Source organism: Heterocephalus glaber, unplaced genomic scaffold (assembly GCF_053883595.1).
Source record: "Heterocephalus glaber isolate CG9 unplaced genomic scaffold, H.glaber_assembly_v1.0 deba00001569, whole genome shotgun sequence".
NCBI classification, from domain to species: domain Eukaryota; kingdom Metazoa; phylum Chordata; class Mammalia; order Rodentia; family Bathyergidae; genus Heterocephalus; species Heterocephalus glaber.
Window position 1 is genome coordinate 3,142,399 of NW_028258354.1, and position 23,126 is coordinate 3,165,524.

The 23,126-nt window shown below is 56.3% G+C and overlaps 3 protein-coding genes across 4 annotated transcripts; 2 read left to right on the top strand and 1 right to left on the bottom strand.

Moving 5' to 3' along the window:
* Positions 1–1,771: 1,771 nt before the first annotated feature.
* Positions 1,772–11,200, top strand: Nxph4 (neurexophilin 4). The gene is made up of 2 exons (XM_004861251.4): positions 1,772–1,951; positions 9,786–11,200. The coding sequence occupies exons 1-2, from the start codon at positions 1,898–1,900 to the stop codon at positions 10,659–10,661; spliced, it is 930 nt and encodes a 309-aa protein (XP_004861308.1). The 5' UTR covers positions 1,772–1,897; the 3' UTR covers positions 10,662–11,200.
* Positions 11,201–14,795: 3,595 nt separating this feature from the next.
* Shmt2 (serine hydroxymethyltransferase 2) lies at positions 14,796–20,144 on the top strand. Of its 2 annotated transcripts, none has more exons than XM_004861248.3 (12): positions 14,796–14,971; positions 15,805–16,002; positions 16,496–16,575; positions 16,745–16,945; positions 17,242–17,323; positions 17,494–17,616; positions 17,739–17,878; positions 18,220–18,385; positions 18,599–18,698; positions 18,784–18,939; positions 19,033–19,140; positions 19,362–20,144. In XM_004861248.3, exons 1-12 carry the CDS (start codon positions 14,939–14,941, stop codon positions 19,487–19,489), a joined length of 1,515 nt encoding a protein of 504 aa, XP_004861305.1. In that variant the 5' UTR covers positions 14,796–14,938; the 3' UTR covers positions 19,490–20,144. The 2 variants fall into 2 exon arrangements, with proteins under 2 accessions (XP_004861305.1, XP_004861307.2); XM_004861250.4 differs by having other exon boundaries at positions 19,033–19,124.
* Positions 20,112–23,025, bottom strand: Coxfa4l2 (cytochrome c oxidase hypoxia associated subunit FA4L2). The gene is made up of 4 exons (XM_004861244.4): positions 22,227–23,025; positions 21,814–21,902; positions 20,931–20,988; positions 20,112–20,822 (listed from the first exon to the last, which is right to left on the bottom strand). Exons 1-4 carry the CDS (start codon positions 22,281–22,283, stop codon positions 20,766–20,768), a joined length of 261 nt encoding a protein of 86 aa, XP_004861301.1. The 5' UTR covers positions 22,284–23,025; the 3' UTR covers positions 20,112–20,765.
* Between the last annotated feature and the right edge of the window lie 101 nt (positions 23,026–23,126).

Consider the following 23,126-nt stretch of genomic DNA (forward strand, 5'->3'; position numbering starts at 1 on the left):
GCGGCAGAGGCTAAGATCCAGAGACAGGAGGTGTGTGTGTACACGCGCGCGCCTGTGTGAGCACATGCATATGTAACTGGAGAAAGCCGAGACTGGCAAAAGGAGGAGTGTTGGGACAAACTAGGCCTCCCAAAGATCAAGATCTGGTGAGTGGCTTCTGTCCCGGGCACTCTAGGCCCAGGTGTACCCCTGCCCCACCCACTACTACAGCACCCCTGTTTGGAACCCTGCCTGGGACTCTGCTTGGATGTCTGGCCTTGGCCTGGACAGCAGTGCTTCTACCTGCCTCTCTCCTCTTCGCTGTGCCTGCACACAAGTCCGTTTCCTGGCTTCTCTCTCCCTGGGTGTCACTATGTCTGTCCTTTCCCTGACCCTTGTTTTGTGTCTGTCTGTCGGTCACTGCTTCTTTGCATACGCCCCAGCTTGTCTGTTGGACTGCTAGTGCGAATGTATACATATGTGTGTGTGTGTGTGTGTGTGTGTGTGTGTGTATCTCTGTGAATGTTCTCCTCCTGGCTAAGGCAAGCTGGAGGGTACTCTGAGTGTCTGTACGCTCACTCCTATGTGTGTAGATCGAGCGTGTCCATGCGTGTGTGTTGGTGCACCTCTAGATGAGCACGTGTCTCTGTGCACGCTGGTCTCGGTGAATGTGTTTTGCTCTTCGTGCATGCTCAGCTCACTCTCCCTAAGTGTGGCTGGCCCTCTGCCGACATGCCTCGAGGCATGTGTGTTGGTGGCCGGGGCCTGGACTTGTTTCTCTCTTTGCCTGTCCCTATCTCTCACTGTCTAGGTGTGGCCAGGCCACCTCGGCCTCAGCCTCCGCGCATAGCAACAGCTGACAGCTGAAGACTCCCGGGGCAGGGAAGAGTCTAGCGGGAGGAGGGAGGGAGCTGAGGAAGAAACAGACAGAGGATGGGAACGGGGACCGGGCTGAGGACTGAGGACGGAGACAAGGACGGACGCCGACTGGGAAGGGGACAAGGATGGAGAAGAGCGGGTGGTGCGAGATGGGACAGCGAGAGGGAAGGGACGGAGACGACACCAAGAGGCTGGGCAGGCGACCCTGGAGGGGACTTCTGCCCAGCCCCCACGCAGGGCCCCGAGCCGCGCAGGGGTCAGCGGCGGGGTCGAGGGGCAAAGGTGAACGCCCAGGCCAGTGTCGCCCAGGGGCCCAGAGACCGCAGAGGTGCGGCGGGGCGGGGGCGGGGGCAGCGGGCGCCGTTTGTCAGCCTTATTGACAGACGTGATGGGGTTTCCGTCCGTGATCAATGATTCTCATCTCCGGGCCGAATGAGCCGCGGGGCGCCCATCCATCCCCGTCAGCGCCGCGCGTCGGCAGCCGCCCGAGGCCCCGCCTGCCCTCACCTCGGCCCGGAGCAGCGACGGGCCCTGGGCCACGGAGGGACCCGGCTCCTGCGGCGGCGCCGAGCCTGCCTGGGCTCCTGCTTCAGCCGCTGGGCCCCTTCGCGCGAACAGTCCCGGGGCGCAGAGCCCCTCGCCCTACCCGATCCTCGCCAAGCACAGACCCGGCCTCTCCGGGCCGCGGCCCCGGCGCCCGCCACCCTCCGCTTCGCACCTGGGCCAGGGGCGTGTCCGGGGCGTGTCGGGGTGAAAGTCACCTTCGGTGCCCCCAGCTGGGCGGGAGGGGGCGCGCGGGGCGCGGCCGGGATTGGAGCGCCGCGGAGCCCCGCCCCCCCGCCGCCCGAGTCAGACCCAACTTTCTCCCCCGCCCGCGCCCCGCCCCCAGCGCCGCGCGCTCCGCTCCGCTCGCTCAGTCCGCGGGCCGCGTCGCCCGCTCCGCAGCCTCCCTCCGCCCGGCAGCCCCGCGCCCCGCGCCCCGCGCCCAGTCAGGCAGCCCGGGACCCGCCCTGCCCGTCCCGCTCGGCAGCCCGGGAAGATGCGGATCCCGGAATGGCTTCTCTTGCTCTTTGGCCCGTGGCTCCTTAGGAAGGTAAGGGTGACAGGGCTGAAGCGCGAGCGCGGGGGTCCCGGACGCGAAGGTCCCGGAGCGCTAGGGGTTCCGTGCGCCTGCCCCGCCCCCAGCTCCGAGAGTCCCAACTTTGCGCGGCGCGGAGGGTGCGGACAGACAGACCGCCAGCTCCAGGACCCGCACTCTCCCAGCGCAAGTTGGCTGAGGGCTAGAGGGGGTGCCTGGTGGAGGCTCGGCTCGGATCAGGCTTTGGGAGCCGCGGGGGAGGGGACGAAGCGCGACCTGCGAGTGCGCCAGACAGAGCGGGAGTGCGAGACAGACAGACAAGCCAGCAGGGTGTCAGTCTTGCCGTCTTTCCGCGCCAACCTCGCTCGCCTTCCTCGGTGTCTGTCTGTCCTTCTACCCCTCCACCCCCGCCTTCCCATTTCTCTTCTCGGCACTTGTCACAATGCCAGGTGGGCTCTGTGTTCGGAGCTTACACGACCCAGGCACACACGCGCGCACCCAGACGAACACAGACACGATTGAACTTGGCTACAGTCTCCATCACATTTCCCGCGGAGACACCGTCTCCCCTGCACAACCTCAAGACACACCCCCTCTAGCGCCGGGCTGATGGGGAGGTGATAACCCGGATCGGATCGGGGGTCTCTCCTCCCTGCCCCCACCCCTCTCTGCTGCCTCTTTCCCTGAGGTTCCTGGGCGAGGACCCAGAGGCTAAGGGATCCCAGACGTGATCCTGCCATCCTCTCTACTTGGAAGCTTCGGCTAGTGTACACAGTGTGCTCCTGTGTGCTCCTGTGGAGTGTGTGGGTCAGTGTGTACCTGTGTGCATGCCTGTTAGGGAAGCCCAGGGTCGGTGTGGTGTTTAGGCCCGGGCCGGGCTGCGCGGTATGCTGCTGTGCCTTGGTGGTGACACTGGCTTTGCATGGGTGAGTGCAAGTGCCTGCTTCTGGGCGCGGCCATCTGTTCCTACCCTAGTATGTGTTCCACAATGGAGGCCCTCTGTCAGATGCCTCTCTTGCCCGGCTGTTTCCTGCACCTTAACTGTGGCCTAGTACTCAGAGGGCAACCCAGTAGCCCCCTAAATCCTCGTTCCCCACCCCTAGTCTCCAGGCCCTACAGAGTCCAGAAGGGATGTAGTTCCACCCCCAACACTTAGACCCCTGCTTTCCTACCCCAGTTGTCCTCAGTAACTCTAGCAGGGCAGGAGCTGCCCCAGTGAAGCTAGCCATAGAGCTGCTGATTCTTCCAGACCTGCCTGGTGACCTTGAGGGGCCAAAAGGTGGGCAGAAGAGCCCCCTCCCTGAAAACTGCTTCCACTGGCAAGAGCTTCTTTTGGACTTGCTGCCCAGCTCTACACTTAGGACACTCAGGAGAGGGTCTGGCCCAGCACCACCATGTATGAAGGCCTGAGGTCAAGAGGAGGTAGGGATGGCACCACCCTGCCTCTCCTTTCTCTCTCCTCTCCTTTCCTCTCCTCTCCTCTCTCCCATCAAATAAACTCCCCTGTGGACAGATCTGGTTTAATTTCCTTTGCCCCCTGAAGGGGAATGAAACATCTGGTGGAGACTTGAGGGAGAATGAGCGATGGGATCTATCCAAGTGTGTGTGAGAACTGCAGAGGTGGGGCCTCCGTGTTGAAGTCAGTGGGGGAGATCATATCTGGCATTCAGTCCAGCATGTGTACGTGTGAGAATCTGTGTTTATTTGTGATGAGTGTGTGTACGCACTGTGGGTGTGTGAATATGTATAACTAGGCACGGGGAAGTGTGTATAGAGAAGTGTCTGTGTGTTCAGATACCTGTGCATGCTGCTGTGTCCTCTTGTGAGTAGGGTGTGTGTGCACACATGTAGGCCCTAGGGGCTCTGGTATGTGTGTGTGGTGAGGTGCATGTGTTGTCTGTATGGGAGTCCGGGATTTGTGAATGTGCATCTGTGTGCTTGTGGTTTTGAGTGTAGCTGAATGTGTGTATGGGGTTGTGAGCCTCAGAATGTATTTAAAATCTGAGTGGCTTATGTGTGTTTGTGTATTCAGGGATATCTCCGTGTCAGTGTTGGGAGTGGGCAAAGGTGATGGTGACCCTTGGAGAGAGGCCCATGAGCAGAGTTCATAGGGTGGGTAACTCTTGAGAAACCCTAACCATCAGTGCTACCAGCCCTGCCTTCTTTACTTGCCCTTCCTGCAGAAGTTCTCTGCCACCTTCCTGCTTGCTCTAGGCTTCTGGTCTCTTCTCAGGGCCTGGAACTCCTGGTTTCCACTGTCTCTGGGGCTCTGGCCTCTCTGCCCTGGCTGCTTCAGGATCTTTCTAATACAGTCTGCTCATTTCCCTTTCTATCTCTGTCTCCCCCACTCCATGCCAAAGCAGCTGCCTACTGGGAGAAGCAGCAGGTGATCAATAGTCACTAATCACTAATCACTAATTACTAATTAGCTGGGGGAGGGCAGGGGTGGGGCCCTGTGGGACCTTTCAGCTCTATCCCGCCTCAGGGAAGGATTAGGCTCGAAGTGAGTGTCTCAGAGCTGGCTAGCTACTTCCCTGGTCCAGCCACTGCCTCCCACCTCCTTATCCTCCTTTAGCCCCCCAGCTAATCTCTGGCTTGGTCACTTAGGCACGCACAGTCTGGGCTAGGGCCCAGAGCTGCTGGAGGGGATTTGGGGGTAATCAGGGGCCGCAGCTGGGCCAGGGACTCAGGGAGGGGGTACAGTGACAGTTCCCTTGGGCCAGAGCCTGCAGCAGATGGGAGGGGCACCATTGGAAAGCAGAATTTAGAGTCGTGGGTTGGGGTGGGTGAGGAGCTAAAGGTGTGTGTGTGTGTGTGTGTGTGTGTGTGTGTGTGTGTGTGTGTGTGTATGTGTAGAAGAGTTGAGGTAATAGGACAGAAACAAGGTAAAGAGGGGCTACTGGGGTCATGAACGGGGTAATTGGGGAGGAGTGAGGTAATCTCGAAAGCCAGCAGGTAAGTGGAGGGGCCCTCACTGGGGTCAGAGATGGAAGAATCATCAAAAAGATAGGGAACTTTGGACGACGGAGCCCCAGTAACTCAAGATGGGCATGTGCCAGGGCACCCGGTAAGAGGGGGGCAGGTCAAAAGGGAGGGGGCCCAGGGCTCAAGAGCAGAGGGAGTCGCAGGGCATGCTGTGGTGCAGGCTGTAGGGTGGGGACAGGAGCAGAGTGAGGCCGTGAGCGCTGGAAATTGGCGAGCTCCCCCCTCCCCCGCCTGCCCCTCCTCCACCTCCACCCCGCCCACTCCCCCTCTGGCTCCGGCTTCGGGAAATTACATCCCCGCTCCGCGGCCCCCCCCCACCGCGCCCCGAGCCGGCGCCTTTATAGGCACATTTATTGCAATAATAAAGTGAGGCGCGGGGCGGGGGGCGGGGGGCGGCCGTTCCCGGGGGGACTGCGCCGGCTCTAGGAAGCAGGGAAATAAAATAAAATAAAATAAAATCAAAATTCAGATAACGGTGAGCCTTGTGCGGCAGGCCTCCAGCAGGCGGGCAGGCGGGGCTGGTGGGGAGGGGAGACCCGCCCAAGGGCAGAGCCCACCCCACCCGCAGGCACCCCCTCCCTGCACGCTGTAGGGGCCTGGAAGGAGGTATCTTGCCTGCACCTGACTGGCCCCTTCCAAAGCCTGGCCCACCCTGGTCTTCCTTTCCTCCGCTTGTCTTTCCTACCTGTCCCCAGCTGCTTCCTGTTCCCTCATGGCTTTCCTTGCCCCTCTTTCCCATTCCGGTTCCCATCGGCTTCCCCCACCCGTCTCCTGCCCTGTGCGTGGCCAGCATCCCTCTTTCTCCTCAGTGACCCCCCTCCTTCTCCATTTCTGCTCTGCCCCTTCCTGGGTCCGCATCGCTGTCTCCCAGTCCTTGGCCTCCTCATTTCTACCAGTCCCCAGTGCTCGCTCATCTCTCACCCACCAGCCCTGGCCCCGTTTTGGCTCCCATCTTTTCTGTACCCCATCTTCATTCCTCTGGTCCCTGTCTCATCTGCGTCCGTGTCTCTGCCCAGTGTCTGTCCACATCTCTTCACCCCTGTCCTCATGTCTGTCCTTGTGCCATCCTCTGCTCTGCCCCCTATGCCTTCCAGGTCTCCAACCCTAGCCCTGCTCCATCTCTGTCCCAGACCTCTGCCCAGCCTGTCCACCCACCTCTGTCCTCACCCCCATCTCTGTCCCTGGTTCCCAGCCAGACTTCACCCTGCCCTGACTGCAGTGTCCTCACCTCTTTCTAGGTGCAGGGGCTCAGAACATATTTTCCCCCTAACCCCACCCAGGTCTGGACTATTCCTTCCCCACCCCAGGGTGCCGTCCCCTCCCCTGGCCAAATTCTGAGCACTCTGCCTGACCTACAAGGCAGGAAGGAACCACCAACCAGTCCAGAAGCCCAAGGGAGGTGCACCCTGCAATGCGGCTGGGGGGCCAACCGGCTGATCCTCCTCCTTGATTCCCAGCAGTCCTGTCCCATCCAAGAGTCCCCCCGCCAACACTCAGTGGAGTTTATTTAGCAGCCAGAGATGGCCTCAACTCCCCTCAGGTGCGTGGGCTCGATGCCTTGGGGGCAAAGCGCTCCTGATGCAGCTCCAGCCCCGCCTGCATGGGCCTGGAGGAGCCTGCTGAAGGAGGGGCCCCCAGCCACCGCACACCTCTACCCTCTCTGACAGCCTTGCTAGCCTCTCCCCTCTGCAAATGTCACCTCGCCCAATTAGCTTAATTAAACCAGCTCTGGAGCAAGGGGGACCCCTCCTCGGACCATACCCATAGCCCTGAGGGGGGAGAGAAGGGCTCTGGGCAAACAGGGGTTCCCTTACCACTTGCCCCCACCACCACCACTGGAGACCCACAACCTGAAGGACAGGAGAGGGAACCACAGCTGAAGAGAGACAAAATGGAAAAGCAGAATACTGGAAGGTGGAAATTAGAGACAGACAGAGTGGGCGAAGAAATTGAAAGACAGAAAGAGACTGGAGGGAGAGAGAAATAGAAAAACAGTGAAAGAGGGAGAGCGAGAGAGGGAGAGAGAGCTCGAGCGATCAAGGAAGCCAGAGGGAGGATTTTATTTTATTTTATTCCATGTTCCCATTTCTCGGCTCGTTTCCTCACAGACTCACTCTCTCGCCCCTCCCAGTCTGAGCTCCCCACCAAGGGCTCTTGGACACTTCCCCCAGCTCTTCCCTTTCATCTTGGCCATTTCCAGTGCTAGTGCCCAAAGCCCAGGGATTTGCCAGGATCACAGCAGGAGAGACAGCAATTTGTCTGAGATCAGAGGTGGGGGGACATCCTGGCACCCCTCTGCCCTGCCAGATCTCATTTCCTGCCCCCAGTGCCTGAGGAGTCACTGGACTGAAGTAGCCCTGCCCAGGTCCTAGGCTGGGCGCAGGACATAGGGATGCTGGGCTTTCCTGGGAGGAGGCGGCTTGGAGGCAGTTGGGGTCACAGCATCAGGTAGCTTGAAGAGGGGGCTTGGGTGGCTGGATTTTCCAGCAAAGAATAGAAAGGTGAGATTAGGGATCAGAGTTCAACAGCCTACTCTTTGGCATTCTGTGGAAACCTCACCCTCTCCCTTCTCCATTGCCCTCTCCGGGACTCAAGCTCACCTCTTCCCCAGGAAGCCTCTTCTCCCTCGCTCTGTATCCTGAGACCCCTTCCCCCAGCAGCTGGAAAGCCCACCCTTCCAGGTGTTAGATGCCAGCTCAAGCTTGTCTGCCTGAGTCAATCACTCCTGCTGCCCCCACCCCCTCACCTGGACTGGGAGGAGGGCTGGATAAGAGGAGGAAGGGGGGGCGATAAATATGTATGACTAGCGGGTGGTGGTGGCATTAATAACCCGGGACCACAGTGCTGCAGGGACAGGGATGAGGCAGTGGAGCTTCTAGCCCAGGAGCTTGGCTCTGCTATTACCGTCCCCTGTGGACACATGGTGTGCACACACGAGTGTGTGCAAACAGAGGGGGCACCCATGCTGCCAGCCCTCCTTCCCTACCCCAAACAGCCTATAGGCCAGTGTGCTCATCTGGACCATTCATGTACAAAATTCAGATACATGCACATGTGCACACACACACACACACACAGTCATGGGGACACAGACCACACTTGTTCTGTCACTGCATACACTCCCTTTTGAAAGAGCTTGACTTGACACAAGGACAGAGGATGATAGAAACACAAATAGGAAAAGTAAAACCACCAGACAATCACAGCCACCCTCAGACCGCCACAGACAGACATACAGCCACAAATTGGCACACACACTGTCACTCAGATCAACACAGACAGACACAGACACAGTCAACCCAGCACATGTACACAGCCACCACAGCCGGCAGACACGCGCACAGCATCCTCACACTGATGTACATAGGCACACACACACAGTCACTACAGCTACACACACAACCACCACAGACTGACATACGTACAGGATACCCTAACACACACGGAGCTACTCAGGTAGACAGACGAACACACAACCATTCAAGCTAACAGAAACACTGCCGCCTCCGACTGACACACACGGAGCTTCCCCACCCCAACCTGCATGCAGTCAAGGCCACACAGCACAGCACGGTGGCGGCTAACACAGGCTGACTGACACACTCTGACATCCTCCGCTCCTCTCCCTCCCACCCCAGCGCTAGAGCGGCATCTCCATATTTCTTCCTCTGCTCTCTCCTTGTCTCCTTCACTCCTGGCCACCCCCCCCCCATACACACCCCAGATAATTGATGGCCCGGGCCTGGCCCGGCTGCTCCCGCCTCTCTATCCATCTTGTACTCGTACTGGTGCTGTCTCCCAGATCAGCCGCCACCTGAGACTCGGAGAAGGTGGGGTGGTGCGACCGGCACGGCGGTCCCTCCAGCCCCCTTCAAGCCCAGGGAAGGGCCGACAGGCGACAGGCAGCCTCCACCATAGCAGGAGGGCTGGGGACAGGGATGGGTACTGGTGTATTCCCCACGCCTCACCCTACAGCAAGGGACTCTTAGCCCCCAACCGGTCCTCAGCAGCCCCTCCCTGCAGAACGCTCAGAGCTGAGGCAGGAACGGACAGTTTGCCTTGGCAGAAGGTCTTCAGCTTTCCTTTCTTTTCTTTTCCCTTCCTTTGCTTCCCTTCCCTTTCCTCTTTCTTTCTTCTTCTTCTTTTTAATAGGGTCTCCCTGTATTGCCCAGGTTGAGGCTGCTCTATGATTCTTCTGCCTCAGCCTCTCTTCGGTGCTGGGATTACAGTTGTGTGCCACTGAGCTAGCTTTGGCCTTTTTTTTTTTTTTTTTTTTTTTTTTTTTTGAGACAGGGAGTCCTGTATAGTTTAGGCTGGACTTGAATTCATTATGTAGATCAGGCTGGCCTCAAACACAGTGATCCTCTTGCCTCAGCCTCCTGAGTTTTAGGATCACAGGCTTACACTACTATGCCCAGCTTTTGGTCTCTTTCTCCATGCTGGATGTTGAGGGGGCCACAGCCTTTCCTGCTGATTCCAGGTCTTCCCTGCCCCTGCCCCACTAGGAACCATCCAGGGACCAGGGTAGGGAACAGGAAGCAGAAATTCACTGCCTGCTCACTCCCACGCCCGTGCTGGCTTTGGCTTATGGGCCCACACTGGACCTCTGTGAGAACACAAGGATTCTCAGGTTACTTTACAGACGCAGAAACTGAGGGCCAGATAAATGAAGTGACTTGGCCAAGACCACACAACTTGCAAAGGGCCGCAGGTCTACTGCAAGGGACACTCCTGAACTGCCCGCTGTGGACTGTGCCTTCCACTTAGTCTCCTAGCGGCTATAGAAAAGGGCTGGCTGGATAGAAGGCAAGATGACCAAGGCCCACTTCAGCGTCTCTCTTTCCTTCTCTTTCTTCCTATACAGGCCATCAGTGCCCAGGTGCCGGATTCCGAAAGGCCGCAATACCTGGAACTGCGCCCAGCTCCGGCCGGAGGGCCAGCCCCTAGCCAACAGCTCCCTGCGCCTAGGTCTCCTGAAGGCCTGGGCACTGCCCGCGCCTGGAGCTGGGCCTGGCCGGCTAACCACACGGGGGCGCTGGCCCGGGCTGGGGCGCCGGGGGTGCTGCCAGCTCAGCGAAGCAAGAGGAAGCCGTCCGTCAAAGCGGCCCGCGCCAAAAAGATCTTCGGCTGGGGGGACTTCTACTTCCGGGTGCATACCCTCAAGTTCTCGCTGCTGGTGACTGGCAAGATCGTGGACCACGTGAACGGTACCTTCAGCGTGTATTTCCGCCACAACTCGTCCAGCCTGGGCAACCTCAGTGTCAGTATCGTACCGCCCTCCAAACTCGTGGAGTTCGGGGGCGTCTGGCTGCCTGGGCCTGCCCCCCACCCTCTGCAGTCCACGCTGGCCCTGGAGGGGGTGCTTCCTGGGCTGGGGCCCCCATTGGGGATGGCGGCTGCTGCGGCAGCAGCGGGTCCGGGGCTTGGAGGCCCCATCGGGGGTGCACTGGCGGGCCCCATCGGGGGTACGCTGGGAGTGCCTGGGGCTAAAGAGTCCCGCGCTTTCAACTGTCACGTGGAGTACGAGAAAACTAACAGGGCGCGAAAGCACCGCCCATGCCTGTACGACCCGTCGCAAGTGTGCTTCACCGAGCACACGCAGAGCCAGGCTGCCTGGCTCTGTGCCAAGCCCTTCAAAGTCATTTGTATCTTCGTCTCTTTCCTCAGCTTTGACTACAAATTGGTGCAGAAAGTGTGCCCAGACTATAACTTTCAGAGTGAGCACCCCTACTTCGGATAGTGCCCTTGCCCCGGCCCTGAGCTTCCCGCCAAATCCCAGCCTCTCGAGTGGGGCCCCTTCTGGTTCCCGCCCCTCCTGTGGCAGCGTCCACACCTTCCACACTGGGACGGGAGCAGAGGGGGATAACCCACCCTGGACAGCCGCCTGCATAGTTCCCCTTTCCCTTACCGGGAGTGCCCAAGAGGCTGGGGTAGCAGTCCCCCGGCGCTGGGCTGGGCACTCCCTCTGCCCGCAGCTTTAGTATCGCCTGGCCTGGCACCCTCACCCCGTTCTGACTTCTTACCCCCAAACCCCTGTGCTCCTCCACCCTATCCCCCACTCAGAGACTGAAGGCCCTGTACCCCGGGCTGTCCCCTCCCTCTGCCTGCCGTTTGCCTGTCCCCCCCTTCCTTCCCAGTCTTCGGAAGCAGAGCTCCCAAGCCATTCTCGCCCCTGAAGTCCAGCTCCACCTGCCCTCACCGGCTGCTTCCTCTCGGTGATATTTTTTTTTCTACGCCAAAACAGACGGGAAGGGGAACAAAATAAAGTGAAATCCAATACGCGTCTGTGTGAGACCTTTGTAGGGAAGAGGGGCAGGTGTGGTCTTCCGTCTGGTAGGGACCCGGCCAGGAGCTCCTCCTCGGCGGCTGACAGGGAAACCGAGGCAAAGGCTGACAGAGCCAGCACCTGGGAGGTCATCCAAGGCCGGATCAAAGAGGGCTGAACGTGACCCTTGGAGTGGGACCTTGCCTGAGGCGGGGATTCTCCTGCGAGGGCGGGCGAAGGGAAACTGGCAGAGAGGACAGGGATTAGGCCTGAGTGGGGATGACCTGCTGACTGGGACGCCTTGGGGAAGGTGTATAAGACCGTGAATGGGGTGGAGAAGCAGGGACAGCGTAGGCAGAGCGCTGACAACCTGCTAAGCTCCGCGGGGCTGGAGGGAGGTGGCAGGTTGGGAGGGAGGGGGAACGGTGTTTGCGGCATCTGGAGTCATCGATCTTCCTTTTCCTTCCTAATTTCGTGGGCGCTGAGTTTGCAGACGGATGAGGGAGGGAGGAAGCACTGGGATGAGGGGATGGGGGAAGGGAGGAGCGTGGGTTTGGAGGGCGGGGACGCGTGGCTGCCTCGAGCCGCCAGCAAACACAGCCCCCCCTCAGCCAGCTGCCCACCTTCTCCACCCCCGCCTTCAGATCCCTCCTGCAGCCTTGGCTGCTAATTTTATCCGCCCCCCAACCCTGGCCCGGGCGTTAATTGGCTGCGGCTTCATTAGCAGTTCTCAGCTCTGCAGCCCCCTCCCCTTGGGACCCCCTGACTGGGGTTAAAGGGGGGGTGCAAACGAGCTGAGGCACCGAGAAGCTCCTCCTCCTCTTCAGCCTGCCTTCTGGAGCCCTGGGTCACAGTGTCCACAGGGAAAGGGTAGCGTTATGTCAGGGGACTGCCCAACTGCTCCAGCCCAAAACTGAGTCAGAAATGGGTCTAACCCAGATATGCCCAAGAGTGAGAAGTCGGTAAGCAGAAAATAATTCTCTCCTAGATGGATGGATTGGATGTATAGATAAATAATAGGATCAAATGAAAGGAGGAGGGAGATGGGACTGGTTCGGGGTCAGACTGGAGGACAAAGAATGCAGAGGTCTCCTAACACACAGGGCCTACCCCTGGAAACACTTGAGTAAAGCTGAAGTTAAGCATGGGAAGAAGTTGGAGCTAAGGAGAGACTTCTGGGGCCTGGTATGAGAGCCAAGTGGGAATAACTAGAATCAGCAAATTAGCCTATCTGGGCCTTAGGCCTCAGTTTCCCTTATAAAGGCATAATAAAATAGCACGATGCTTGATGCTTGAGGACCTGGGTTTGATCGCTAGCAAACACACCCACCCCCTGCCCGCCCCTGCCCCCCACAGAGCATTGGGATTGAGACTGTGTATGAACATCCTCTTCCAAGGCTTGTCCTCCTCTTCCTGCAACTTGCAAACCTGTTTCCCCTACCCCTTTCAGCATTCTTAGAGCAGAGTAAGGTGTCCCTGGCTGCTATTGTACCTGTTGAATTTTGTCACCTGTTCACCTTTTGACCTTTCAACAGTGGTCAGTGAACTCTTCTTGCTTCACCAGGCTATGGAATGTTTGGCAAGGAGTAGCAGCTCAATATGTCTTCTGAGTGAAGGTGAAATATTGCTGTGTGAGGCAGTAGTTCTCAAAGCCACCGTTCCTCAGAATCACTGAGAAGTCTGGTTGTGGGTCTTTGACATCCATTGAATTAGAACCTCTGAGTAGAGGAGTTCTCCAGGAAAGGTCAATGAATCAGTCCTCCCTCAAGGTTTTATGAAAGAGCAGTAAGGCTAAAAGGAAAGTCCCTTAGAGCTCCGGGGACCTATAGCCTAGGATATTAAGAGAACTCACTGACTGCTGGTGATTATCAAGTGACCCAGTAACAAAATGCAACATGTGGATCAGCAAGAGGAGGCACCCCACTTTGGCCTCAGCTAAGAAGGACTAGGAGATGGCCATGGAGGAGGCAAGTTTGTGAGTTAGAGGAAAAGGAGGACAATCCATGAAGAACATGTTCACACACAAAGTCTCTTTTAAACCTCACCACATGCTATTTTATTACAGCTTCACAAATGAGGAAACAGGGCCACATGGCGAAATTTGCTAGAGTCCTGAAGCTGGAACTTAAAGTCAGGTCTCCAACCCCATCAAACCAGCTGACTTCCACTGTACCATAACCCTCTACCCACCCCCACCACCCCCAACACACACCAGGGACCGAACTCAGGACTTTGTGCTTGCTAGGCAGGAACGGTGCCACTGAGCTACATCCTTGGCCCATATATAACCCTCTATCTTGTATGAGAATCCTGATGTCCCAGAGAGTTTAATAATTCTGGAGCTGGCTGTGGTGCCACATGCCTATAATCACAGCACTCTGGAGGCTGAGGCTGGATTACCAAGAGTTCAAGGCCAGCCTGAACTACACAGCAAACCACTGAATCAAGCAAACAAAATTCTGAATATTCCATAGGCACCAAGCTGGGGATATAGCTCAGCGGTTCTGCTGCCTGCCTTGCAAATGTAAGGACCTGAGTCTGATCCCCAGTACCAAAAAAACCCCAAGAAAAAACCATAGGCACCAAATGACAACTGACAAGAAAAAAGAAACCCTAAGGAAAAAAATTTTTTCTTTTTGCAAAACATTTATTGGTACATTTTAGATATACATAATGATAATGTTCATCTTAGGAAATTTGTACCTGTATATGATATATCTTGCTTCTTCTTTTTTTCCCGTTTCCCCTCCCTTCAACCCTTCTTCCTCTCCTTATTTACAAAAGCTTTGTTTCTGTTTTTTCCTTCTAGTCTCGCTTTTTTTCTTGACTTTTCTTTCCTTTTCCCCTGCCCCTTCCCTTGTTCTCCTTCTCGTTTGAACACTTTCTTCCCATTTCTCAATATCTATTATACATTTTTGTCCTTATTCCACTTTTGGCTTCTCACACAGGAGAAACAATGTGAGTCCGATTTATTTCACTTAAGAGCATGGTCTTGAGGTGCATCCATTTAGGGAGAAATGTCTCAAGCTTATCCTTCTTTATAGCTGAGTAGTACTTCATTGTATAAAAAACTCACACCTTCTTTATCCATTTATCAGTTGATCAGCATTTGGGCTGTTTCCAAGATTCAGCTATTACAAACTGTGCCGCTATAACACGGGTGTGCATATATTGCTGTGGTATGATGGGAAATTTTTTAAAAAAGAAAAAAACCTGAAAAGCTTTAGGACCATAAGGATATAGTCGCCCTAAATGTCTTTTCTTTGGGGCAATGCTGCCTGTAATCCTAGAACTCGGGTGGCTGAGGCAGGAGGATCGCTGCGAGTTAGAGGCCACCGAGGACTAAATAGTGAGTTCAAGGACAGTTTGAACTACATAGCAAGATCCTGTCTTTAAAAAAAATTCTGCCTGGACCGGGGATTTAGCTCAGTGGTTCCGCCGCCTGCCTCACAAGTACAAGGTCCCGAGTTCAGTCCCCGTACAAAAAAAAAAAAAAAAAAAAAAAAAAAATTCTGTCTTTCTGATAACATCCCCTAACACTGGGGATACAGCTGGAGAATGAGGTAGAAGAAAAAACTACAATTCCCAAAAGGCCACAAAGGGCTTTCATTGCGCATGCGTATGCTCCTCCCCTTCACTCAGGTTTCCCGGGTCGTTCTTTACACGCAAGCGCCCTAGGGCCGGTCTGCTTCAGACCTCTTCCTGCTCCGTGCTGGAGTTAGTGGCTGGACCTCCTGCGACCTCGCGTAACCATGCTACCCTTGTCTTTGTTCTGTGCAGTGCGGGTAAGAACGGGGTTCCAGATACAGGGTGACCAGTGGAAAGTCCCTACCCCCTACGTTAGTTCCCATCCACAAACTCTGGGGTTCTCTTGGGGTTTCTACCACACGTGCTCTGTCTGGGACCACAGGGAGCGAGGAAGTTAGGAATCCTGGAGACCCCTGGGCTCGCTTGGGGTGAACTGGGGCCCATTGTTCTGACAGACGCCCCAGGGCCTTGTGACCGCCCATTTCACGTGGCATTAAGGGAGAGGAGCTCACCGGATGCCAAACAGACAGTATGCTGGCACACAAGCGGGTTTCTCAGCTCCCTTGCTCTGGAAACTACTTCGGCAGCCATGGTTTAACTTCTCTCAATTTGGTCTCTTCTTCCAGCTAGAGTATCGGTTTGTGTGCCTGCACGAAAGCCCTTTTGTTCCTGTGGGCAGGGACGTTCTGGAATCTGGCTGTCTCCTGAATGTGGGAGATGGGGGCTTCTTTGGTGCAGGTTTTGCCCTGTGGCTTTACAGAATGGTCAGGGGGTAAAATGGAGGAAGATTCTGAGGTGAAGTGAATGGAGCCAATCAGAACTACCCCTTTCTTGGGAGACTGAGGCAGGAGGATTACAAATTGACCCTGTCTCAAAAAAAAAAAAACCCAACCTACCCTCTGGACATTGATCTCAACCTTGGCTCTAGACTGGCCTTTAAATGTAGAGGTGTGGTTGAGAGAACTGGAACAGTGGCTGGGCAGCTGGCTGCCTGGTACTGGCCAGAGAACCTATGAATGTGGTGCCTGAGAGTGATTGGGAGACTTTCTCTGAACAGTTTTTATCTGACCCTGACTTTTCCTGTCCCCAGCCCCTGCAGAGATGTGGTCAGCTGGTTGAGATGGCTGCTCGGGCTCAGCACAGCAAGGCAGCCCAGACTCAGACCGGGGAAGCAACTCAGGGCTGGACAGGCCAGGAGAGTCTCTCGGACAGTGACCCAGAGATGTGGGAGCTGCTGCAGAAGGAGAAGGACAGGCAGTGCCGTGGCCTGGAGCTCATTGCCTCAGAGGTGGGACCCGGGGAAATGGCAGAGGGTGGGCCATAGGGTAGGTACAGGAAGTAACAAGTTATCTTATTGCTACTTCTCCAGATCTCCCTGTCTTCCTTGGGGCCTTTCTGCTGGGCCTTATCATCTCTTCTTTACCATCCTCTGAAGCAAAGGCAGGGCAGTCCTGTTTATGGGGTTGGGGCATTACAGAGCTTCCAGAGCCTTCTAGAGTCCCTACAATTTCACCTGCCCCCCTTCCACCCTCCCAAGAGGAAAGAGGAGCCTGGAGATACATACAAGTTTGAGTGGACAGGTGGGGGACACCCAACACAGCCACTGAGTTTGCCAAGAAAGCTGCTTCTGGCTGTGCTCACATCTGGCAAGGAACCCAGAGTGAACTGAGCTTCTTGTGCAGCCCGGCTCCCCCTGCAGCCTTGGGCTCTGGTAGGGTGGGCTATGGGGACTCAGGGAAAGGGGCTCAATACCTTCTGACATTGCCCCCCCACCACCCCAGAACTTCTGCAGCCGAGCTGCGCTGGAGGCCCTGGGGTCCTGTCTGAACAACAAGTACTCGGAGGGTTATCCTGGCAAGAGGTGAGGGCTAGGCACCAGAGGGCTGGAGGGCAACGTCAGGGATGGTACTCCCTGTGGCGGCGGAACCTTCCTGTACCCCGAGGTGCTTATGGAGCAGTGACCTTCCCAGTCCTTGGCTGATGGTCGAGAGTCCTGTCTCTGTGCCTTTATGTATCCCTCTCCAATGCAGATATTACGGGGGAGCAGAGGTAGTGGATAAAATCGAGCTGCTGTGCCAGCGTCGAGCCTTGGAAGCCTTTGACCTGGATCCTACACAGTGGGGAGTCAATGTCCAGCCCTATTCAGGCTCCCCAGCCAATCTGGCCACCTACACAGCCCTTCTGCAGCCTCATGACCGGATCATGGGGCTGGACCTGCCCGATGGGGGCCAGTAAGTATAGATACAGTGGATGATGGGTTTGGTGGGCAGTACTGATGTGGGAAAAGTTATTTATTGAATACCTACTGTGTCTCATACAGATGGGACATCCCTCTCCCTATCCTGCATTGTTACAATGGATGAGGAAGATAAGACCCCCCAGTTACATCAGTGCCCACCGAAGAGTGGACAGAGCAAGGAGGGTGGGGCAGGCTAGGCCAATGTTATGGGGACGGAGGCCTGTGGAGCCCGGCAGGGAATGGTTATGTCGGGGGTTACTCCACTCAGGCCTGCTTCTCGCTTCCCAGTCTCACCCATGGCTACATGTCTGATGTCAAGCGGATCTCTGCCACATCCATCTTCTTCGAGTCTATGCCCTATAAGCTCAATGTGAGTGTTCTTGGGTGCAGGGGTAGCCGCTCTGGCCTTAGTGTTTTTTCCTGGGCAACAGGAGGGTCCCTGTCCCTTGTTTCCCCCACTCCACAGCCCTTGGGATCAAGGAAGAGTGTGAACTGCCCTGCTGCTGTCTCAGGGCTTTAGCTGTTTATCTGTCTGTCCAGCCCCAAACTGGCCTCATTGACTATGACCAGCTGGCACTGACTGCTCGACTTTTCCGACCACGGCTCATTATTGCTGGTACCAGTGCTTATGCTCGCCTCATTGACTACGCCCGCATGAGAGAGGTTGGTGGGGGGCTGGAGTATTGGGCACTGCCCTGAGGAGTGGAGGGTGGGGAGGAGGGACAGCCTTGGGTGTGCCTGCCTGGGCCTTCCCCGAGCTGAGGCCTGTCTCTGTACCTGTCCAGGTGTGTGATGAGGTCAAGGCACACCTGCTGGCAGACATGGCCCACATCAGTGGCTTGGTGGCTGCCAAGGTGATTCCCTCACCCTTCAAGTATTCGGACATTGTCACCACTACCACTCACAAGACTCTTCGAGGGGCCAGGTCAGGCTTCCCTGGGCTCAGGCCTTGCTTGTCCCTGTCTTCATGGCCTATTCCCGGGGTGGATTGGAGAGGAATTCATTCCCACGTGCAGTCCCAAAGACTTCTGCTCAGTCTGACAGTTCTGTTCTCCTTCTCTCACCTGTGATGGCCATTCCTTAGTAGGGAATTTGGCGGTGGGGCTGGGGGGTGCTGATCCTTTCTACCACTGGAATCCAAGGCAATCAGGCACAACTGAAGGAACTCCAGCCCCTCAAGGGCCCAAGCCAGCCAGCTTTCTCTGCTCTCCCCATCCCTTTTTGTTGAATTTCAGCCTAGATTCTGACCACGCACCTTCCACACAGGTCAGGACTCATCTTCTACAGGAAGGGGGTACGGGCTGTGGACCCTAAGACTGGCCGGGAGATCCCTTACACATTTGAGGATCGAATCAACTTCGCCGTGTTCCCATCCCTGCAAGGGGGCCCTCACAACCATGCCATTGCTGCAGTAGCTGTGGCCCTCAAGCAGGTTGGAGAGCCTGCCCTTGTGGGGTATGTGGGCGGGGGCAGTGGTCTGGAAGCTTGGATCCCACACCTTGCTAACTAGAGTTGAGATTGATGGAAGATTGTGCCAGTGTGGGAGGGGTCAAGGCTGGGGTCATAGCCCTCCTTGTTGGGTATAAAGGACCAGGAGGGGCAGGCAGGCGATCTGGGGTCACAGGTTCCATTATCTCCTCCTCAGGCCTCTACCCCCATGTTCCGGGAGTACTCCCTGCAGGTTTTGAAGAATGCTCGGGCCATGGCTGATGCCCTCCTAGATCGAGGCTACTCATTGGTGTCTGGTGAGCCAGTGGATGGGTGAGGGCCTTTGGAGCCTTCCAGCAGAGGCCCAGGACTCAACCATTTCCTGATTATAACCCCGCTCAGGTGGCACTGACAACCACCTGGTGCTCGTAGACCTACGGCCCAAGGGCTTGGATGGAGCTCGGGCTGAGCGAGTCCTGGAGCTCGTGTCCATCACTGCCAACAAGAACACCTGTCCTGGAGACCGAAGTGCCATCACCCCTGGGGGTCTGCGACTTGGTGAGTCTTGGGGTCCAAGGAGAGAGAGGCTTCTATACCATATGGCTGCCCTGTGGCCTTGACTGCCAATCCTCTCTGCTATGGCTTTTCCAGGGGCCCCAGCCTTGACTTCTCGACAGTTCCGTGAGGATGACTTCCGGAGAGTTGTAGACTTTATTGATGAAGGGGTCAACATTGGATTGGAGGTGAATAGCAAGACTGGTGAGTGGTCAAGAAAGAACCCCATGGGCCAGGGATTTAGTTCAGTGGTGCCACCACCTGTGTCGAAAGTTCAAGGTCCCAAGTTCGATCCCCAGTACCAAAAGAAAAAGAAAAGGAACCCCACAACCAGCCCATTTACACCCACTATCTGCTTCCTCCCCAACCTGATCCTACTGCCTTACCTAGATCTCTAACCATGCTTTTTTCCTCAACCCTTCTAGCCAAGCTCCAGGATTTCAAATCCTTCCTGCTCAAGGACCCAGAAACAATCCAGCATCTGGCCAACCTCAGGCAACGGGTAGAGCAGTTTGCCAGGGCCTTCCCTATGCCTGGTTTTGATGAACGCTGAAGGCATCTAGGAATTGAGACCTACAGACTGGAAGTTACTCTCCTTTTTTTTTTTTTTTGGTACCGGAATCGAACTCGGGACCTTTCGTTCTTGAGGCAGGCAGCGGAACCACTGAGCTAAATCCCCAGCCCTAGGAAGTTACTCTCCTTCATCCCACCTGGGCTGTTGGAAGAGAATACCACCTGTTTTTTGGTGGTGGAGGGAAGGGCCCCCAGCCAGCCCATTCAGGGCAAGAGCCAAGTATAATCTCTCTTCTCCGAAAGGATAGCTTTCTTTTTTGTAAACAGACTTAGAAGGGACACCTCCCCTCCCAGCCAGCTTTCTGCCTTCTCTGCCATTGTCTCACTTTTGCTCTTTCTTGGGGGGGGGGGATCCTGCTGAGCCAGAGAAAGGGGTGGGCAGGCACCCTCCCTGTTTTTATCTAATAAAACGCTAACCTGCCCTGAGTTTCTATTATGTGGGAGGGGTCCCCTGGGCCAGCCAGTGGTTCGGTGATTTGACTCCCTCAACATTTATTCCTCCCTCTCCTCCCACCACCACCGCAAGGACCCCCAGGGCTGCAGCCTCCTCTCTCTGTCTCTGATCAGAGCCGACACCAGACGTGATTAGCAGGCGCAGCAAATTCAATTTGTTAAATGAAATTGTATTTTGCCCACGGCTGCTTCTTTTTGATCCCGGGGGACCAAGGGGAGCAAGGGAGGGGAGGGGGGAAGCGGCAGGGGGAGGTCCAGGTGCTCTATGCTGGGGGTGGGGGAGGCAGCAGGCTTGGGCAGAGGAGGAGCTTCTGCTTGGCATGGGTGCCCCAGCCTGGGCAGGCTGGGCGGCCAGAGACAACCTGGTTGAGCCTGAACAGCGCCGCCCCAGGGCTGGCACTCTCAGAGCTCAGGCACACGTGGGGCTCGCCACGTCCTCACTTGGCACTCAAAGGCCCCTGTTTGCTGTTGGCTCACACAGGCCATGCTCAACACGTAGCCTGTGCCACGCCCTGCAAGTCAGGGGAACTGAGGGGACTGGTTTGGGCCTTTTGGGCTGAGGACCCAGTTGCTGCCTGTTGTCCTGACCCCTCCCCCACAGGGGACTGAAGCCAGGGGTCAGAGTTGCTTCCGCTGCTGGGATCAAGGGAGCAGGGTAGGGGGTGGAGCTGCCTCCCCTCTTCGTGGGAACCGGCCTGTGTAAGCAGGAGCTGGATGAGGTGACTAGACGCCCTAGGGTCTGGGAGCGGGGCAGTGGAAGAAATGAGTTCGTGGTTTACATCCAACTAGCAGCCCAGCCTGGCTTAGAAGTCTGGCCGGTCCTTCTTCAGCTTCTTATAATCAGTAGAAACTGCAAGGAACTTCGGGGAGAGGGAAAGAAAGGTTGCAAACCCCCTTTTACTCCCAATATGGGAGGGGTAGGTCGAGACCAGGAGGTGAGCTGAGCAGAAGGGGAAGCAACCCTGTACCTTATATTGGTCATTGGGGCTCAAGCGATTCCAGGGTTCTGGGTTCTTTCGGTCCCAGCTGTGGAGGAGAAGGGAGGATTAGGATCTCCTATCTGGAAGCCAGGACTCCAGCTGAACGTGTTCCTCTGAGTTCCAGCCAGGGTCTCTTTCCCCACCCTAGTACCTCCACCCCTGTCTCCTACTCTGGGGAGGTCCCATTTCCTGCAGACAGATGGGGCGGGGGCATGTTAGCCCTTGCTGACAAGTGAGACCAGGAGCTTGTCACCATTGTCAGTGTGGGGCTTGGTGACAGAATGACAATCCAGCCTAGGAACTTCCTCTCACTGGCACCCTAGGTTAACCCCTCCAAGCAGAGTCCTGGGAATCTAGCCGAAATCCCAATGGGTAGGAATTACTCGAATCCCAGCAAGGCAATGGGTGGGAGCTCCTTTTGCTTGTCTAAGGATCCTCCTCCCCTGTGCCCATCTCCAGCAGAACATAAAGTTTCAGGTGTTACCTGGGGGTCCCAACAGCACCCCCTCATGATTTACCCAGTCTCATCCCTAGTGCTCCTGCATGGACAAGAGGTACCCAAAAGCTTGAAGCAGCAGGCAGAGTGGTGTCACCATAACAACTGGGCCAGGAGCTATGTGGGTTCCAAGGCCCAGAACTCACCAAGTCACCAGCCACCAGAAGAGATGGGCCAGTTTGGCCCAAGGGGAAATAGTCTCCCAGGTAGGAGTCAGATGAAGCCCTGAGATGTCAGGTGGTACTATGGGAGGTACACAGTCTGGGGATCCCCGCTAGGACCACCCATCCTCTCCATTCCTAGAAGGTCCATGCCTTCCCGCTTCACTTTGCCCCCCTACCCCACCCCTGCCTTCATCCCAAACCCAGCCTTTACCAGACGTCGGGGCTGCGCAGGGCAAGTCGAAGCAAGTAGAGCGCAGCACTGCCCATGCCAAGACCGATGAAGCTGATCATTGGAATGAGCTGTAGGGGAAGTCGGAGGGCATTTTCAGGGTTAGCCCCCTCTGCCCAGTTCCCACTCTCCCTTTATCAGCTTCCTTGCTTGCCCCACTTCCACCCAAGGTCTAGTCCTCCCTCCTCCAGGAAGAGGGGACCTGGAACCTCCCACAACCACATTCCTGGTCTTCCTTATTCTACAGCCATCCTAGGATCTAGGGATATGGGACATATTGCAAGAATAGGTTGAGGAGTCCCTGAGGATATTGGGGAAACTGTAGGGGGGCAGGGCTCTAGGGGACTTCAGGGTTGGGCAGCAGAAAGAATCCCAGGCATGAGGACTGAACTCACCCCAGGATGTCTTTTGATCTGCCGATAGAAGCGGGCCCCTAGGCTGGTTCCTGCCATATCGCCTTTCCAGTCTGGTCCTCTCTAGTGCCTCTGCACTATGCCTCCTTCTGGATCCCGCCCCCCCACTGGGGAGGGGTCAGCCCAGCCCAGCCCAGTGTTCCTGCCTCTTCAGACTCACCCCACCCGACTCGGTTTGCTTCCTTGGCAACTCTAGGCCTGAAGCAAAGAGAGAAATTGTTGGGGAATCCAGAGATTTCTGCTCTGCAACTCTCTCCTCCAGATGCTTGCACTCTGGCCCTTAGGACTTCATCATATCCGGGGCTTTGGGTGTCTGAGGGAGGAGACTCACAGGCATCCAGAGACTGACTGAAAGGGAATTAGATGTGGGACAGGCAAGCAGATAGATCTCTAGCAAGATGCATGTGTGGAGTGTTCACAGGTGGGACCAAGAGGGTCCAGGGTCAGTGAGGGCAACTGCAGCCCCTTCCTGACACCCTGAGGGCCACCCAGGAGCTACAAAGTCCTGAGGACCCTGGTTGTTTGAGTCCACAGTTGAGTGGGAAGAGGGGACAGATGATATCACTAAAGATGCCCAGCCTTTCCGGGCCTGGGTGGACTCTCCAAGTTGTGGCTGGCCTGGAGGAATAGTGATTGGAGGCTGGAGAAGCCAGATGTATCTGACCAGGACACAGGACAGAAGACGTGAGTTGTGGCCGTTTGAAGGCTTAAGACACTTGAATGTGCTTGCCTGCTTGGAGTAGGAGTGAAGTGGGGTCCCCCTTGGAGGTCACTCTGTACCTCTGGCTGTAGAACCAGGGAAGAAAACAGTGAAGGAAATAAAAATAGAAAAGATGTTGAAGGAAAGAGAACGACAAGTAGAGACAAAACTTCGAGCGATTG

Excerpts from the sequence above, each read along its gene's own strand:
- Nxph4 (XM_004861251.4), top strand. The coding sequence starts at position 1,898 with ATGCGGATCCCGGAATGGCTTCTCTTGCTCTTTGGCCCGTGGCTCCTT. Across the intron at positions 1,952-9,785 it reads GCCCGTGGCTCCTTAGGAAG|GCCATCAGTGCCCAGGTGCC; the intron begins GTAAGGGTGACA and ends CTTCCTATACAG.
- Shmt2 (XM_004861248.3), top strand. The coding sequence starts at position 14,939 with ATGCTACCCTTGTCTTTGTTCTGTGCAGTGCGG. Across the intron at positions 17,879-18,219 it reads AAGACTCTTCGAGGGGCCAG|GTCAGGACTCATCTTCTACA; the intron begins GTCAGGCTTCCC and ends CCTTCCACACAG. Across the intron at positions 18,386-18,598 it reads TAGCTGTGGCCCTCAAGCAG|GCCTCTACCCCCATGTTCCG; the intron begins GTTGGAGAGCCT and ends TCTCCTCCTCAG.
- Coxfa4l2 (XM_004861244.4), bottom strand. The coding sequence starts at position 22,283 with ATGGCAGGAACCAGCCTAGGGGCCCGCTTCTATCGGCAGATCAAAAGA. Across the intron at positions 21,903-22,226 it reads AGATCAAAAGACATCCTGGG|CTCATTCCAATGATCAGCTT; the intron begins GTGAGTTCAGTC and ends CTTCCCCTACAG. Across the intron at positions 20,989-21,813 it reads CTGCGCAGCCCCGACGTCTG|CTGGGACCGAAAGAACCCAG; the intron begins GTAAAGGCTGGG and ends TCTCCTCCACAG.